The 13,776-nt window shown below is 37.3% G+C and overlaps 1 protein-coding gene across 1 annotated transcript in view; it reads left to right on the top strand.

Annotated features, from left to right (window-relative positions):
• Positions 1-4,848: 4,848 nt before the first annotated feature.
• LOC140797214 (anaphase-promoting complex subunit 2) overlaps positions 4,849-13,776 on the top strand; it is a 35,539-nt gene continuing 26,611 nt past the window's right edge. The window contains exon 1 of the mRNA XM_073150496.1: positions 4,849-5,176. Within this exon, the coding sequence (XP_073006597.1) occupies positions 4,964-5,176 (213 nt within the window). The 5' untranslated portion in view covers positions 4,849-4,963. The remainder of the gene's footprint in view (positions 5,177-13,776) is intronic.

Here is a 13,776-nt window from a genome sequence, read left to right as displayed (position 1 = left end):
CCGCAGCCACCGCCAACCCCCCACCCACCGCCTTCTCTCTCTCTTTAAATCTCTCTCTCTCTCTCTCTCGGTCTCTCTCTCTTCTTCTTCCCTCGGACTCTCTCTCTCTCTCCCCCATTGCCGAACCGCCGCCGCTATCGTTGTGCTGCCGCAGGTGAGCCTCCTCCTCCTCTCTCTCTATCTCTATCACTATCTCTCTCTCTCTCTCTCTCTCTCTCTCTCTCTCTCTCTCTCTCTCTCTCTCTCGCTCTTTCCTTCTTTGGGCTCGGGCTCGTCGGAGTCGAGCCGCCGGCGAGAGGCCGGCAGCTGGCTGGCCAGCAGCTGCCGGTGCCCTCCCCGTAGCCCGGGTCCACACTTCCCTCCCCTCCTCCCTTCTTCTTCTTCTTCTTCTTCCTTTCTTTCTTTCTTTTTCTCTTCCCTCCTCAGCTTCCATTTCTTCTTTTTCTACACAGTGCACGAGCCCAGCACTGTAGCAGTGTTTTAATTATTTATTTATTTGATGTTATTTATTTAGGTTTTTCCTTCTTAATTAATGCAAATAGATTATTTAGACATTAATTATTTTAATAATAATATATTCTTTAATATGTTTAGTATTAATTGTAATTTGTATAATCAATGATTAATTAGGTATAAATATAAGTAATACTCATATTTATTTATTTATATCTCTATTAGATTAATATATAGATTTGTAAATTATAATTATCAAATTTATATACCAATATTTTATGAGATACATTTTAAATAATTCTAATAATTTATTATACATTATTATTTTGTAACAAATAAGATAATGACTACATAGTCCCTAATTAATCAAAGATATAATTTAATTATAATTAGGTTTTTATCTATATTTATATTTTATTTATAATTAAAAATCTAGCCAATTATAAAAATAAGTAGAAATTCTAAAATCTAATAAATCATCATATTTTACTTGAATGGATTATATTGGGATAAACAACTAACTTTATGTTACTTAAATATTTTCAGATCCTGAACTCCTTATTTGAGACCCCGTGGACTTTGCTAGCGATGAGTGTCACTCGGTTAACTGACGGGCGTGAGAGATGCGTGGTTATTGTCTTCTGATTAGACTGTGAGTAGTCTTATCGCTTAGACGCCTTTCTCAAATTAAGTTATATTATATATTTGTGTATATGCATGTTTTGGCCTCCAGCATGATTATATGATTTTATCTAGAGATGATTATAGTCGAGCATATTTTATCATGCATTCAATTATGCTGATTTGGAATATGAGTACATTGGTGAGATATATAGAGATGATCAGAGATGATTCTACTGTTATGATTGTTTACCGAGTTGATCTGTAGCATGAGTATGCATGTAATAAATTAGCATGAGTATGTAGGTATTGACGATATATTTGGAGACTACATTGCATCATTTTCTCTTGATTCATATTCCACCTAAATTCTTGTTATACATTGACTCCTTATCGTACTGGATATATGCATGTGATCTGACATTTAGAAGGAAAGCATAAAATGTGATTAATAGGATAGCTGATAGAAAGCATGAGGATACCCGAGTAGGCGCCAGGGTTAGGGGTGCCTGGAGTGATGATTATGGTCACTGATATGCGATATCTCGTGGCCCATGTCCGAGGTCAGTTGAGTCTGTGCGCACAGACAATCAGACACTTGCCGTTCGCCAGGGCATATGTGGCGAATTATCCTCACGAGGTTTCTATCAACTATGTGGGGTGCCCGGTCTAGATGGAGGTTGATACCCTTAGCGGATGGCAGGGTATGGTTATATTTGAGATACTCCTTGCCAATGGCAGAGTATGCTTGGAGCCTTCGAGCATGATGTTGAGACCGGATACCGGGTGTTGCATAGTAGTCTAGTATGATGATGACATACAGAGATGGCATTGATGATTGAGATGTTGAGAAATGCATATAATTTTATTATCATCTAATTACCTGATTATCGAGTGGTCAATATATATCATATATGGTTGCATTTGATATCATAGCATGGTCATGATCGGCATGCATCATGTGTCATATTTTATAGATCATATGACATGGAGATCTGTTTATTCATTGTCGAGGATTGTATACTTTTATCAGTATGACATATTATCTACTTTTCATTTATGTATTATTGAGGGTACACTCATATACTCATTCATGACATGATGTTGCTTTCTGATTCATATTATCTAGTACATGATTTACTCTCTGCTTGGCATCACTGATTCGGGGTAAGGTCTATTCAGTGAGTCTTTTGCTCATGACTCTCTTTATTTTTCTTTTCTAACCCCCTCAGATATGTGGTACGTGATAGCGACTTGAGAAGATATTTTAGAGCAATGATGAGGTGAGCTATAGACGCGAGATGGTATAAATGATAGTTTATATAGAAATTGAGTTGTACCAGTATTTGATATTTGTACTCTTTTGTATTAGACGATGATTTGTATAATATAGGTCGAATCATAATGTACTCTTATATTAGTTATTTTAGTTGTATCTTGATGGTTTGTTGTGGCCTGTGTGGGTCCTGCCAGATTATGTTGCGGTCTAGTGTATATTATTGTGGATTTTGATATTCATATGTTAACTTGTTTATTTGGTTAAGAGTATGAGTTATTTGGTGATGGATTATGTGATCATGGATAGGTTAGCAGGTTTTATTTGATGATGTCATAATTATATGTGCACAGGAGAGTAACTGTGCGTGACGAGCCCCGCCCGACCTGTCGCGTGCCGTGTGGGCGCATGGGCGTGCACATGCCCATGCCGGGCGGGGGGGGCGTTACAATATCACCTGCTGCTGGGTGGGGCCCTTGAGCCCGACCCCAGGCACATTTAGAACCTGGTGGGCGCAGCCCACCTCCTCATTCTGTTGGACTGGGCTCTTAAGCCCAGTCCACTGTCTCTAGTCCAGTGGGCTGCAGGTAGGTATGCAGCCCACTCTCTCTCTCTCTCTCACTTAATTTGCTGGGCCTTGAGCCCAGCCCAACCATTAACCCTAAGACTGATTTATTTATTAGTCTATTATTTTAAAAAAAAAAATTCTGTTAGCTACATAAATTGTAATTAATTAAATTTTCTCTACCATGTTATTAATAAAATTAAGATTTATACATAATTAAATTAGATATTTGAATTCATTAGTCTTTTCATTTATCTTCGACACTTACATTGTAAACGACTCTAAATGACCGTTATTTTTTTAAATTAAGACAAATAATATTTCGGACATCGAAAATCAAACTTAAATTTATATACCCAGATAGTTAGTCTATAAGTCCATTAGTCTTATGTTTATTTTATGTATAAATTATTAGATCCATTATTGTGCGAAAAGAATCTCGAAAATCAAGAAGAGCCGACTGATTATGAGAGTAAGACGGATTCTAGAAATATTCCAGGCGAGTAGAATTCTATAATAGTCTATGAAAAATGCATACTTATGTCATTTCTTACCTATAATAATTAAATGTTGTTTTCTTACTTATAAAACTTATATGACATTTCATATCTGTATTAATTACATGTCAATTCTTACTTGCATTATTTATCACTTAATGTACATATATGACTCTATGCTTGCTTATAATATCTGTTATTGTGATGATTATGTTAAATAAATAATAGAGGTCATGGCACCACGTGCACGTATCACTGTTAGTCAAGTCCTAGTTAGGCAATGCCATTTTACCCACTCAACCCGGGGTTAAGGGTAGAGTGTAAATTATATAGTATTATATTAGCGGTCCACACCTGAGGTCGGTAGCTGGTGGAGCATTCAGGTGATTACACTGCCCTAGTTAGAGACTAGACTAGTATGATATTAGAAAAGATGATTAAGAGGTAGGGATTGTAGTTCTAGCGGTACCCGAGGACGCAGGGTCAGGGCGTCTATCGAGCTGTGTGCTCTTATTAGCCGTATGTGATGATTTCGCTCTATGCAATGATTACTAGAGCGGTGTTGATGGGCCTACGACTGGGGTCCTTAGTCTGATGGCCACAGACAACCGGTCATATGCAGCGTCGCTAGGCATGTATAGGCGATAATACCGCTAGTTGACTAGTCCTCCTCGATTTTTATGGTGCTTTGTGAGATATGTTATTGTGACTCGACTCTTTTGTGGATTTCTATGTAAAATGAGTTATAATGATGAAAGTTATTAAAATTCATAATGTACATTTTCCCTAACATGTTATGAGTTGCATTTTTATTTATCATGTAATATTCTTAGATTATTATTAGATTTTACTTGCTGGGCCCGATGCTTACCGTCATTTTGGTGGAAATATTTCAGAGCTGATTATAGAGGATGCGGACATCGAGGAGTAGCAGATTCATTCCTTTATTTTTCAGCATTTGTTTATTCTATTATTTCAGTTGAACTTAGCCCTTTCGAGGGTATTTATGTTTTAACAAAATTGTGTTGGACTTGTATTCCTAGAGGCTTGTTGAGGCCTGTGATATTATAATTCTAGATTATTTGTTAGATTATTTTGGTATTTCTTGATTTATTCAGATACTTGGTGAGATTATTTCACTGACAGATCACGTAGAAATTACGTGGACATTCTCCACGTGAGGAACAAGTGGGTGTTTCAGTTTTTCTATTGAGTTTGTTTAGATTTTTGTCTCTGATTCGGACGGAGTGTTTTATACCCATGTGACTAATTTATAAATTTATGCTATAGTATTTAAAAAAAAAAAACAGAGTGATAGTTGAGAGGGTCAAATATGTAATCAACCCTAAAACATAAATGGAGCGGATTTGGAATTCTAACTTCGATCTGACAACAAATGAACTGGACAGGGGTTAATAGGCTTCTCACCCGTATAGGATCCAACCCGTTTGTTCGGCTACCATCCCGCCCTTTTCCTGTCTCCTCAATTCCTCCACCACCCCCCTACAGTCCTACGCACAACACTCTTTCTCCCCCCCTCCCCTTACCCCGATGCAGTTCTCGCCGGGAGCACTCGACTATCTCGGCGACGACGCCATCGTCGACATCCTCCAAAGCTGGAGCGGATTCTGTGCCCTCACAGACGCCATCCTCCACGGGAGCGGCGACCTCTCCGTTGGTCCCCAACTCCTCCCCGTAGTTGCCACTTTATGCTCCCACGGCCTCGCCTCCCTTGTCCAGGACCACTTCCTCCAATCCCTTGAGGTAACGGTGGCTTTTGTTAGCTGTTTATCTTTTTCTAGTAAAATGGTTTTCGAGCTTGAGGGGAAAAAGACGCTTATCAGCTGTTTGTAAGAAGACCCAAGTGAGAAGTCAATTGATAGGTTTTAATCTTTATAATACTTGTCATGAAAACGAGTAAGTAATAGAAATTGGGAGAACGGTTTGATTTTTCTGAAGGTTCTTTGGGAAATCAAGTTAGGGTCTTTCAATTGACACGAGACCAGGTAAATAATAGAAATCATGAAGATTGGTAGTCTCACCTGTCCAAAACTGACTGTAACGAGAGAGATACAAGGATTCTGGGCTATACTGACATGAGAAAACTGATATCTCCAATGGGGCCCCATCACCTTCTTGGCCTAACTTTCCTTGTCCAGGACCAAGTAAGATATCAGTTGCTTTTCTGTGAAAGTTTTGATCTTTGTGATGATTCTTGAGAAATAGGCAAGTCGGGTTCCTTTAAATGTTAGTAGAAGTGACAAATAATGAGAAATGGTAAGTTTGGATGTGGTACACGTCTAAAGCTGATCATAACAAGAGAGATTTGAGAATTCTGAGCTAGAATGATACGAGAGAATTCTCCATTGGGCTCACCTTAGTTTCCACCTGATTGTCACAGACTCATTCCTTTCATAGGCAACAAGCCCCTGCAGTTCTCAACCTTCTATGCAAGGTTGGGTGAGCCTCCCCCACAAACAAGTGTGCTAGTAGTAGAAGAAAGAATACGTAGCAGAATTGCATACAAACACACTATTTTATTATTAAAGAGCTCTCAACTCACTAACACTTGCTAGATTACAAGATGGTGAAGCTTAGCTCCTTGACTCTCAATAGTAGCTAATAGTTTGCTGTTTACATCATGGTTCGAAGGATCGGCTGATCCTCTCTCTCTTTCTCTCCCTCTTTCACTATTTCTCTCTTTCACTATTTCTCTCTTTCACTATTTCTCTCTATTAAATCTATTGCTTTTCCAACATAGAAATCTAGTTCGAGCAAACTCCACTGATGAAGATCCAACTCTGACGATCTCGACTATGTGATTTTTTATTTTATTTCTTTCTCTCTTTTTGCTTACCTTTTCACTGTAGTTTTTTTTCTTCTCTCTCTCCTTCAATATGGTAGAGTTTCTTTTTGTTTTTTTTGTTTCTTCTACACTCTCTATCTCCTTCGTTGCAACAGTTTTAAGTATCTTTTTAGTTTTTAGGCTTCATATATAAGTAATTATTATTTTCACATTTTCTCTATTCTTTTTTAAAATTTTAAATTTTTTTTACATTTTAAAATAATATTTAGAATTTTCTGAAATTAAAAATAGTCCGATTTGATCCGAGCAGTCCATACGACCGATCTGGCCGATACGTATCATTTTTTCGCGAAGTCGATCTCGATCTCGATTTTTTGAACATTGGTTTATATAGAGGGGCCTTTCCTTTTTATAGAGGTGGAAGATAACTAGTTCTGCGCTAGAGAACACTACAATCTGTATTGGATGTATTGATCGCCCATATCGGATCATACTAATTTTTAATTACATATAATTTTTAAAAATAATTAAAAATGTATGAAAATTTTAAAAAATTTAGAAAAATGATAAGAAAGATAAGAGAATAATAATTACTCATATATGAAGCCTAAAAACTAAAAAAATGCATTAACTAACTCAACTTTAATGACTACCGAGCCAGCTTTTCCTTTTATTTTTCTCTCTTTATTACTGCCAAGGCAATTTTTTTTCTCTCTCGCTTCTCTCTCTTTCTTCCACTCTCTCTCTTAGTGCCACAAGGCAAATTTTATCCTTTTTTCATTTATTTTCTCCCTCTTTCTCTCTCTCTTACTACCTTAAGGCAATTTTTTTTTTCTATTATTATTTTCATTTCATCTCTTTCTCCCTTTTCTTTTCCTCTGTTTTCCTCCCCTCCTCCCTCTCTCTGTTATGCCCTCTCAATCCCTTCCTCTCCTCTCTCTACTCTCTCTCTCTCTCTTGTCTCTCTATCTCACTATCTGTTAATGCAGCAGATTTTCTACTGCAGTAACAGAAATTAAAAGAGAGAGAGAGAGAGACAGAGAAAGAGAGGGAGGAAGAGATCGGAGGAAAAAAAGAGAGGAAGAAAAAGAGAGAGAGGGAGAGGCTAGAGAGAGAGAGAGAGAGAGAGAGAGAGAGAGAGAGAGAGAGAGAGAGAGAGAGAGAGAGAGATTTCACACAATGAGTCGAAACTCGGAACCACGTTAAATAGGTGAACTACCCCAAAAACAATGTAGGCTGTCCGCAAAAGCTTCAGATTTCACACAATCTGCACCCAAACTCAAAAATGGTGGGTTGCGGATTGTCCAACACCCTAGCTTGAGGTGGATATGTCCTATAGCAAATTAAGTGGCCATGGAAGCTTTACACAACTCCCTAGCACCTCAACAACTCAACAAGGGCTGCTAGGCTTCACTCCTCCACATGGTTACCTTGAAAATCCTGCACAACAATATATCTCTAGGGATTGGAGGAAGGACCCTTAGTTGTGGGAAGGGAGCTGTGTGAGCAAACATGGTGTGAAGATTTTCTAACTTCATCTCTCACTAAGTTGGAACGGAGTTTCGAGAATCAATCTCGAAGCTTTTAGATTCTCACTAAGAATATTAGATGATTAAATTCAAAGTGCTTGTCTTTTTATTCATCAGAAGTTGGCTTCTTATAGCCAATAAAAAGTCCTAAAGATAAGTTAAAAAAATAACAAGCAAAAGATTAAACAACTTAAATAAATCCAATAAGTTAAGGAGTTAGTTTTGACTCGCCACTTTTGCGACACCTCACTGCTTAACTCATTCCTTTTGTGACACCTTGCGTCCTTGACTCATTCTCCTCCTAACACCTCACGCTTTTGATTCGTTTCCTTCCAAACATCTTGTACGTTTGACTTGTTCAAGTCGGCCTTATTCCACTTGGACATGCATACATGCCATGGACTTGTATCCATGCATGCCATGTACTTTGGACGTGCTATCAATACTTGCATCTCCATGCATGCCATGCACTTTGGACGTGGACCTCATATATTCACTTTCACCACTTGCATTGATTGATGGATTCTTGTTACGAGATTCGAGAATTTGAGTCCTAGTGGGCTCATTACATTAACTCATTATCTTGGAGCTTCATAGTGGAGGACTAGCTAAACACTTTGGCTTTGAAAAAATCTTGGCATTAGTCAAAGACCGCTTCTATTGGCCAACGTTGCAAAGAGATGTGCACACGGTGGTCGAAAGATGTCGAATTTGTCAGGTTAATGAAGGGTAAACAACAAGTTGGACTCTACTCTCCTTTACTAATACCTAATCGGCCATGGTTGGATGTTAGTGTCGACTTTGTCTTGGGATTACCAAAGACTATCAAAAGGCAAGATTCTAGACAGATTCTCAAAAATGGCTCATTTCATCCGTGTTGGAAGATCTTTGATGCTTCTAAGGTGGCAGAATTGTTTATGAAAGAAATTGTTCGACTTCATGGTGTTCCTAAGTCAATCATCTTTGACTCCGATGTTAAATTTATGAGTTATTTTTTGAAAACTCTATGGAACAAAATGGGGACTAAACTAGTCTTTTTGATCCTTCCACCTTCAAACGGATGGGCAGATGGAAGTGACAAACTGGAGCATAGGAAATCTACTATGCTTTCTAGTTCATGATCACGCAACCAATTGAGATTTGGTGATACTGCAAGCCGAGTTTGCATTTAGTAACTCTGTCAATCACACTACTGGGTGCATCCCTTTTGAGGTCATTCATGGATTTCACCCTCGTACTCCCCTTGATCTCAATTCACTTCCATCGCCAACCTGAGTTAGTGAAGGCAAAAAGGAGAGAAGTTCGCCAACGTATTGCCATCAATAGAAGGATATGCAAAGAAAGCTAATGAAGGCAAAAAGGAGAGAAGTTTTGAAGAGGGCACTACGTCCTCATTAGTTTGTGCCCGGAGCGATTTTCCTCGGAAAGTTTTGGTAAGCTACAAGCACATAGGGCGGGGCTATTTAAAATCCTCAAACGACTTGGTTCCTGTGCTTATGTGGTCGACCTCCCATCAGAGTACAATATTAGCCCTGTTTTCAATATTGAAGACTTGACTGAGTATAAAAGAGGACCCCTTGATTCAACACCAACTGCTGAATCGGCGATTTGAGTACCAAAAGGAAAAACCAAACAGGAAGAAATTGATGCTATCATGGATCACCGGTTTGTAACTACTAGGCGTGGTGGCTACTATAAGTATCTTGTCCAATGGACGAACCGACCACCTTTAGATTCTGTATAGTTCTAAGAGGATGAATTTAATCGAATCAGTTTGGGCGTACTCCAACAATACAACCACATCGACTTGCTAGAGGCAATTTTTGTTGGGAGAGAGAAGATTAATGCAAGTGATGAAAGTGCATACGGAGATGCAACGTCTAAAGTGCACGTCTAAAGTGCATGGCATGCATGAATTCAAGTCCATGACATACATGCATGCCCAAGTGGAATAAAACCGACTTAAATGAGTCAAACGCATGAGGTATTGAGAAGGGAACAAATCAAGAGCGTGAGGTGCTGGGAGGGGAATGAGTTAAGTGCGCAAGGTGTTGCAAAGGGAATGAGTTAAGTGCGTAAGGTGTCGCAAAGGAAACGAGTCAAACATCAAGGTGTCGCGAAAGTAATGATCAAAACTAACTCCTTAATTTATGGGATTTATTTATTATGTTGTTTAATCTTTTGTTTGTTATCTTCTTAACTTGTTTTTAGGACTTTCCATTGGTTATAAAAGACCAATTTCTGACGAATAAAAGGACAAACACTTTGAGTTCAATCATTCAATATTCTTAGAGAGAGCTTGAGAGCTTTAAGAGTGATTCTTGATACCACTTTCCAACTTAGTGAGAGATTAAATTAGAAAGTCTCCATCACATGGCAAATAAGGGGAGTAGGTGAACCCAATAGGAAAAGTCTCTCCTATTCATTTGAGCTCAAAATTCTTAAACATCTCTTCGTGTGACTAACTTTAGACAGGTGGCTACTTCCAATCTACAAAATTTCCATTCTTTATCACCTTCTGCTGTCAAGTAAAAGAACCCAACTTGCTTCTTTTGATGAAACTTCACCAAGACCAAAACTTTCACACAAGCACACATACACAAAAAAAACATCAAATGATATTTGGCTTTGAGCATTCACCACAAACAATTGATAAACATTAGATTCAGTTATTCACTATTGGAAAATCCAGATCTACAAGTGGGGAGAGGTTTGGGGCATCAATCAAAATCCAATTACAAGGATTGGAGGAAGTGGTTTTGGACGAGGGAGGAGATGCCATGTGAGCAGAGTGTCAGGGCCCATGCAAATTTTGACCCATTAAAATGTTTTGGATGCCCCAAGACCTAAACTTTATTGTGACCAAGTTTGCCCTTGAGAGACACCAAGGGAATTTGGAGGGACACTCCATTTTGTGAGCTAAAGTGTTTGATACACCTTGTTAGAGTTTTTTCTTATTGCATTAGTTATTTATTTTTATTAAAATAAAATTTCTGTAGGTCATGTTTGAACGCGGAAGGGGTTGCGTTTGAATGCCCTTGCGAACGCTTGCATCAGGTTCGCAAATATAGAGAACGCGAAATACGTGTTTGAACGCAGTGGGGCGCGTTCGAACGCCTGCATCGCGTTCGCACATACAGAGAATGCTTTTTGTGCGTTCGAACGCAGTCGAGCGTGTTTGAACGCGATTGGCGAGATTCCACTAGGATTAGAGTTAGTTATTGTTATTAGGGCTTGTTGACTAGCCTCTATAAAGGTGTGGATGACAGCCAAATTCATTATGCTATTTGAGTATTGATTTCTTGTCTCCTATCTTCTCTCTATTATCTTTACCCTAATCTCCCTTCTCCCTCTTCACCAACCTACCACCTCTATCGTTGGTAAGGTCTCTCCTAATTTCTAATCTCCCTTGCCTATCGAGTCCTTCCTCCTCTTTGGGTCTCGATCACTTCTTTCCCTTCGTCTTAATCACTTAAACAACACTACTCATCCACCCTCATCTCCATTACCATTCATAACCCTAATTTCCACTCCACCCGTCACCACTACCATCATCCGCAATATATCGTATTTTCGTCGCATTTGCAGTTCGAATATGCAAAAGACGTAGATACAAAAATTATAGATTAGGGAGTTACGAATCTATTCCACTTGGTTTTGTAATTGTTTGACTACGGGAGAATATTTGGTGAATATTTTTCTTTGGTTGCGTGGACTGCTTCCTACAGTAAATTTAGATTTTGAAGGAGTCGTTTCGTAGCCTATCATTGGTATCAAATCCTATCTTTTGGTAGCGTAGAACCCATCAGTGTTGTAGAATTCCTACTAGAATGTGGGTTGCGAGAACTATAATATAGTTGGAGGTTTCTTGGCAATCTTCTTTGACTTTCAAGCCCATCCCACCTTGTGAGAAGTCTTGAGGGCCTTGTTGCCTTGCAATTTGAGAAGATTGTAACCATTATTAACCAAGGGTCACTCAAAGAGACCTGAAAATGCTGATATAAGGCATCCATTTAATAATGTGATGCTTGTCAACTGTTTGAAGAAAATGCTAGTGATATATCAGTTTATTTTTTGTGAAAATTTTCATCTTTTTGAAGTTCCTTTACGAAAAGAAAGTATGGATTTTCACTTAATATTTTAATTGGTAAACAATGGAAACCGTGAAGTTTGAAAATCATGAAGATTGGAAGTCTTATTTAAGAATTCTAAAATAGAATGATAGGTGGCTTCTCCATTATCTTCCATTCTTGCCTTGATTGCCTTCCTATGCACCAATAAGTTGCTTCTATTCCTCTAATTTGTCAAGGTACATGGGTTTGAATCAAGGTTCCGAAACTCAAGATCGAGATTGGCTGTCCAAAAAAATGATACATATTGATCATATATGTCGTCCATACCAAATCAAAATTTTTAAAACTACATAAAATTCTAAATATTATTTAAAAATACAAAAAAAACTTTATAACTTTAGGAAAAATGACAACAAAATAAGAAAATAATAGTTACTCATATATGAAGTTTAAAAATTGAAAAAAATACTTACTCAAAACTTTGATGAATACTGAACTCGCTATCATATATTCCTATGGTCGTCATCATCATAATCACTATAAGTTTGTAAATAATGATGTTTAGTGCTTGGTGTTCCAAAAAGTGATTGTATCATACTAGTCATATCAAATACATTTTATTGTTTGAGGAAGATAATAATCAATATGTGAATTTCGTGCCTGAGGATAATGAGGAGGATATCTAGGAGGACATTAATCAATATATGGATCTTGTGATGACTCTAAGTAATAAATACTCGATGTACCATAATTATAAGAAGCAACATCTTCATAACGAGGTCATTGATATGTATGTGCATACTTAGTTTCTTTGCTTTTAATCTCTATGTCTGCTTGACTTTCCTCAGTAAATGTAGAAATGACGATCTCACCATCAAGTGTATCATTATGATCATTAGGGTTATCGCTAATACTGGTAGTTATACTATCCCTTAATGCCTTATCTAACTATTGATTATCTTTATCATCTAATAATATAACTTCCACTTCTGATTCATAGAGTCAAGGGATTTTCTTTATCAAAATATGATTTAAATCAATCATTTGATTATTTTCTGCTTCCTTCTTAAATTTTTCTCCTTTAATTTCATTTTGTAGTAACAGAAGATTAACTTTTCCAATTTTTTTTTATTGTCAATTGATTATGTGTTTTAGTGTGGATCAAGAAAAAAGTAGTCCAGTTTTCTTTCACACTGCGATGAAGACAGTTTAAGATTGTCTTTGCTATTGGTGTTAAATTTAGTGCTTCTTCTCATTTATAAATGAATCATCATTCAATTGGACTGTTGTGAGATATAGCTACAACAACCTTAGCAGTACTGAATTGTCCAGCTCTTAATCTATTTCTTTCCACTTAAAATATACTATTACATATATTTTATAAGATATGTCCATGGCCTCATATAAAAAACTCATTTTAAACTTATTGTAGGCTCAAATACTGTAGTGACAATTATAATATTATTGGAAAAATGTGTTTCCAAGAACCATGCTCTTTAAAGTTTCACCTAAACTTTGAATTTGTGCTAGAAAAACCACACCATTTGTTACTATTTGATCTTTAAGTAGTGCAAATGGCATATATTAAATTTTATAAGAATACCTGATAATTCACTAACTACTCTAAGATTAAACTATTAGAAAACAGTAATTTTGAATATTTTATATTTAATACTCTCCCTCACTTTGGGGTTGAGACATTTGATGGACTCAAGAAGTGGACTTGATTTAAATCGGTGAAGATTTTTTTTATTTTAAATGACAGATGGGGCTTATAGGATTCAAATTTACGGCCTTCGCTTTGATGCTATGATAATTTACTAACTATTCTAAAAGCTTAAGCTATTAGAAAATGAGGGCTTTTATATTTATATTCTAATGCTCTCCCTCACTTTGGGCTAAGAACAACTCATAAACATATTTCAATTAGGACTCTGAAAAGTAAACCTAACATGA

The sequence above is a fragment of the Typha latifolia genome, chromosome 11 (genome assembly GCF_019914945.1).
Source record: "Typha latifolia isolate L0001 chromosome 11, TyphaL0001v2, whole genome shotgun sequence".
NCBI lineage: Eukaryota > Viridiplantae > Streptophyta > Magnoliopsida > Poales > Typhaceae > Typha > Typha latifolia.
The sequence above is the reverse complement of the archived record's forward strand: the minus strand, read 5'-3'. Positions and strand labels throughout refer to the sequence as shown.